At 35.4% G+C, this 6,000-nt stretch overlaps 1 protein-coding gene across 1 annotated transcript in view; it reads left to right on the forward strand.

Moving 5' to 3' along the window:
* Positions 1–3,175, forward strand: part of LOC111053198 (beta-alanine transporter) — a 208,593-nt gene extending 205,418 nt beyond the window's left edge. The window contains exons 9-10 of the mRNA XM_039429322.1: positions 2,786–2,964; positions 3,098–3,175. Of these exons, the coding sequence (XP_039285256.1) occupies positions 2,786–2,964; positions 3,098–3,175 (257 nt within the window). The remainder of the gene's footprint in view (positions 1–2,785; positions 2,965–3,097) is intronic.
* Positions 3,176–6,000: the final 2,825 nt, after the last annotated feature.

A 6,000-nucleotide genomic window follows, 5' to 3' on the forward strand; every position in this document is an offset into this window, starting at 1 on the left:
AGTTTTTTCATTTCGGAATATTGAGGGGACTTAGTAGATTTATTAATTTTCGACAATCATTTGAAGTACGCGTATATTTGGAATCATAATAATATTGATGAAAAATCAACATTATTTTTGTTGTTGGGTAACACTACATGGATGAATTTGTGTTTGACAGAGTAATCACAAATTACTAATAACACACTAACTTCAAAGAAAGGGCAATGGAGTATGATAAAAGTATTATATAATATAATGTTTTTGTACAAAAATATATTATTTCAAGCCAAGTTTGAGTTCAAAACAATGTTATTATAAATCAAGTTCAAGGTGAAATTCATGCTTTGCAAAAACAATGGAATTCTAATTAACGATTTTATCATACTGAGTCAAGGGGTAGGGCTGTCAAACCCAGAATCTACCCCGAAGCAACTGAAGTTCTATTAGTGCCATCCAGTAGGAGGAAGAACGAGATGAAAACTTGTCGAAATGAGAAGGCAGGATAGCTTGAAATATTAATTTCAACGTAAATGAATATGAATACATCAAATCATTCAACAATTCATAGATTGTAAACAGAGGAATTGATACAATGGTTACTTCACAGCAAGGTGTGTCAAAAATCATTGTTATTCAGTTTTATCAGCTATATTTTCTTTGTAAACCATCATTGGAATATTGACTCTGAGATTTTTTTTTCAAATAACCAAGATTCCTACTACATTTAGATACATTTTTCATTTGTTCTCTTATCACTCCCTTTTTCTTTCTAGAATTATTTATATTTCACTATCACCTGGAACTCTCCTCTTCTTCCACCATTATCCTTATTTTTAACTTCTTCAGACGAAACTCTTTTAAAGACTCCTCTCCCCCTTCTTCCTACAATAGATTAATATCAAACAGTTGAATGTCATTCCAATTTTCAGGTTTTCACTCTCATCTCTCTCTTTCTTGCTACCACTCTTTCCTTCTCCCACACTCTGTTCATTTCCTTTTCACATTCATTCCAAGTGTCTGAGTTTAATTTCTTATCTCACTACTTACTGAGTTTTTCTGCATGAATATTTATATTGTAATAAACTTTCTTGCAGACTTCACCGTCCCAGTGCTCAGTTTTATTTTGTAATTTGCTTCGCAAGTTGGGTTATTTTGAAACAATTCAATCCGAACTCATACTTACCTATTGCATTCACAACATACAACATGGATACTTCTCTTTACGCAAGTAAAAAATCCTTGAAAATTGAATGATTTGAGAGCGTTAATTTGTCATCAATGACATCAGTGAATTTGAATGCGCTTCGGCACGCTCGAAGAAAAAAAACAAGAAAAAAGTACTGACGAAAAAATCATATTCCAATAGATTATCAACTTACAAAAACTTGTTCTTCACATTCAATAATTCAATATAGAATGTTCTACTTTCTTATTTTGAATTTCAGTAATCAAGTGCGGATTACTATCAAGTCTGTATTCAATGCGATATATGATGAAGCTACCCAACTAATCAAGATTTAAGCAAGAAACATATTCGTCAGGAGTGTCCACCCACCCCCAAGCCCATAGACGCATCCTCCTTGAAACTAGGAATAATTAAGCTGGCTACACTTCTGAATTGAAAACCCAAAACGCAAATCTGAACACCCTCCGGTGTGATTGGCTAAAAAAGCAAAAAAGGTCAGCAGTACTTAAATAAAGAATGACGATCTTTTTGAGAGGATGAGTACAGACATAATATGTACCGCGAATGCGCTTGCGCTCAGCTGATGAATCAGCTGATTATATATAATGTTTCCTCATAGTTACGGTATGTAACAGACACAATGATGACAGCAACAGCTGATGGAGACAGATAGATAGATAAATAGATATATATTAAGTCTGGTTGGCCTCAACGGCGTCAGACAAGTCAAAGTGCTAGCAAAAAGCGAGACACCATTAATTTTTCATGAAATTTATATCTAGTATAGAATTACTATTTGTCTTTGACTCTACTACAGTAGTCAAAATAGTCTTCTGACTATAAAAGCCCTCCTTCTTTAGAAATAATTTAAAGCTTCGTTTAAACTCTTTTATCGTTAATATTTCCCGCAACCGAATTGGTAGTACTTGGTAAATCTTTCTACCAATATAACTGGGTTCTTCTTCATACTAAGTCAATCTATGATATTCCGAGAAGGTACTCTTATGTCGTGTATTATATGCATGCGTCTTGTTAATGGTCTGTAGTGAACACCTTCCGATATATAAACACATAACATAGAGACAGAGAATCTCCATTTCAATAAAATAGTCCCTACAATTTGTTTGTGGATGCAACCTCAACATAGTGCGCAATGCTTTCTTTTGACAAATGGAAATTTGCTGAAGGTTAATCTCTCTAGCTCCCCATAGGGCCACTGAATATGTAATATGTGACTCCACCAAGCAATGATAGACCGACTCCAATAGCGGCTTATTATTTAATTTACTTAAATTCCTTGAGACAAATATTCCACTCGCTATTTTACCTTCAATCTTATCCAATTGTTCCACCCAGAAGGCGCGCGTTCGCGGCGCATAAATCTGTACGTACTTCTAATGGGACGAGGCTGAAATTAAGGATATTTAGGGGGTAGGTCATTGGGCTTAAGGAGGTTGTGCACCACTAGATATTATTCTGGATAGTAGATCAGTGAATCCATGTGTAGCCTGAAGTGCATTATACATTGTGAAAAGATCATTACGAGAAATCAAAAATGAAGATAATTTTGACCCTGTAGCCCCTAAATGATAATCTCCTTCTCTCAATGTCCGTCAGATTCGATGACCACTCTGTGCCTGTACTGCTTGGGAAAGATGGGTATCTCCTCCTCGTACGTGGTCCTCCCCTTGATGGCCTCCGAACTCTACCCGACCGTCGTCAGAGGTCTGGGAATGAGCACCAGTGCTGTTGCCGGCATGCTGGGACCCATCATCATTCCAATTGTCAACTATATGGTAAGTTCCCATTATAATATATTAGTCTCCATTTCATTCCACATCAATTACATCGAATGATTGAATTCAACTTGGATTCAGGCTGTATGCCGAAGTTTAGTATAAATTGAATGAAAAATATTTAATTTGTGAGTTATATTATTCTGAAGTGATCAGGAAGGTTCAAAAAGTGATAAGATACTGTGACATCCTGAATTTGTTGAAACCATGAAATAGAATAAATCGAAGAAATAGAAGATATTATTATTGTCGAAGGTTAAAAAGAATATCAAATGTACTGTTACCTGATAGCAATAAAGCTTGTGATATACCAAATGATTGCACAACCTCTGATCCATGAATTAAAGAATTTCATAAACTATTAAGTGAATGAAACAAATTCCAATACTGAGTAAGAATCACAATCTTATCAAAGGCAGATAAACAACGGTTATCAGACCTGTAAAGGCTGCAATAAGTAAATCAGATATAGTATATTTTTACTTTCCTTGCCCTATTACCATAGGTAAGGAAAGTATTGCTTTCCGAAAAAATTAAGGTACCCAAATTTCTAAATTTCTATACGTTTCAAGGGTCCCCTGAGTCCAAAAAAGTGGTTTTTGGGTATTGGTGTGTGTGTGTGTGTGTGTGTGTGTGTGTGTGTGTGTGTGTGTGGTGTGTGTGTGTGTGTGTGTGGTGTGTGGTGTGTGTGTGTGTGTGTGTGTGTGTTTATTGTGTGCCAATTATCAGGCTTCAGATACAATTTGAACAGAAAACTTCAGGTGGAAAAGATTGACCATGGAAATCTCTTCAATTAATGTTCAGTAAAATTTTCACCTAAAATTGGAAATAAGATCGAAATTCGATAAAATGTGATTATTTAATTGAAAACTGTTGGCAACTGTTGAATCTATTGGATCATTCACTATGAAGAGATAGCAGACCTCGTGTGTCTCCAGCGTTATTGTCCTGTCACCAGCAGGCTTGGATCTTTGAATCAAAGACCTAAAGATGCATAGACTCACTTGCAGCGCTAGTGTCGTACTTGGAATTGAAATCGGCCATTGAGGGGGCAACCTATAAGATTATTACATACCAATGCCTTCGTAATCTATAATATTACAAATATATAGATATAATATCTAGTGCTAAAATACCCTAATGACGGCTTGAAACCGATCTCCTGGTGACAAAAGATTTTGTCGGAGAAGGCTTAGTCGTTGGAATAGTGCTAGACCCTGAGATCTGCGGATTTTTATCTGATCAATGATGTGATCCTAATTCTAGTGGTTTGAGGGTCTTGGAATTAAAAACATAGATATGCGGTTGACTGACTGCTCTTATAATAATGAGAATAATATAGAGAATATTACAAAATACATCTTTACATGGATAATCTAATAATCAATCTGTCTTTAAGAGACCGAATACACATGTCTTTAAGAGATCAAAAACAATACGTCTTTAAGAGACCAAATTCACGGGGCACATCTGATATTGTAGTGGGGGTATCAAGTACTTATCTAAGATCTGTCGTCCTCGAGTCCGGTGTCCAAAGGGTGATGGATGAGGATGAAGGGTGATGGCCTCCAGGCATCGGGCTAGTGGCGTCAGATCGAAGATCGTCTTTCAGCCCCGCACGGCAAGGTCAGATGTCCGATATCACCGGCCATCTCGGTCAGCGAATTCGTAAGCCCTCGTTTGACAGCAAGGCATATTTACAGCACGATCCTCGAATGAGTATTCAAGAATACACACCCACACACACAAAAAACCCTTAAATGGGGTTTCGACTGTCACTAATCCATAGCCTACAATAATAATAAAGTGCAGCAGTCAACCGCTCTCAATGGAAATTAACTATGCCATTAATAATTTAATAAGAGGATTAGTGATTTCAAAACTGATGGGATAAATGATTCCCAATAATATAATTTTAGTCTCCAGGAGAGAACGAAAAACAAGACGAATATGTCATGATTAAATCAGCTCAGAAAATAATGTCTGTACTCTACAGAATCTAAAATCGGTCTACTGTTCAGGTCTCCAAGTCGATCAAATCAGGATCAAAAATAGGTATCAGGGCTGGTAATATTATGCATTAAAAAATACCAATTACAAAGGACGTGGTGGGGACGACAAAAATTTCCCTCAATAGAACGAGAAAGGAATAAAACTAACAAGGACAGAATACAGGAAAATTCCCTCAGTCAATTAGAAGACTCAGCAATAGAATGGACGTTCAACTAATTTTTTATGATGATTTTGCGTTTACAACAATTCTAAGTACTTTAGGAAAACGTTTGAAAACAATAGAGGAAATATCAGAATTTAATTACGTAATGCGCGGAATGACATCATGAAACTACTCCGATACCGTGAGAAAATCACAACGTTAATCCAGCACTCTAATAAAATTTTATCTTGGAAAAGTTATAATTTAAAAAAAAAATAAATAAATTTTGGCACAGGCTTTCAATTTTAAGTAAGAGCTATCATTGGGAAGACATAGGCATTGTGGGTCTATATCTCTTTAAGGTCTTTGCTTTGAATAGTAGACTTGAGATGCGCGTGTACACTAGCGTCAGGTGATTAGTTTTCATAACGGCAAGGAAAGTTGTGTGAGTGCGCCACACCAGATTTTTCAGAAATTTATTAACAAACCACATGTATTCATAATGTTTATTATTTTGAATAGTATTTCGAATATTTGGAGGTTAGAATTGAACCGATACATAACCCTAAACAAACCAAATCTTACTGATTTGTGCCAATTGAGAAGGCAGCTTGCGTAATAATTATTTGCAACAGCTATATGATATTAATTTTCATGTTTTCATATTATAATTCCTATACCAAATGGGCTCAAATACTTATTTATTAGCTGTCATAAAGCTATATTTATTTTATAATGTTTATATGGTTTAATTATGTGTAGTGACTTGGGATTGACATTCAATCACAGCAAAAGCAATATAAACAAGAAAAATATATTTATTATTATTATTACAAGCATGTGTTCCATTATATGTATTTATACTTCCACTTAATTTCATA

The sequence above is a fragment of the Nilaparvata lugens genome, chromosome 5 (assembly GCF_014356525.2).
Source record: "Nilaparvata lugens isolate BPH chromosome 5, ASM1435652v1, whole genome shotgun sequence".
Taxonomy (NCBI): domain Eukaryota; kingdom Metazoa; phylum Arthropoda; class Insecta; order Hemiptera; family Delphacidae; genus Nilaparvata; species Nilaparvata lugens.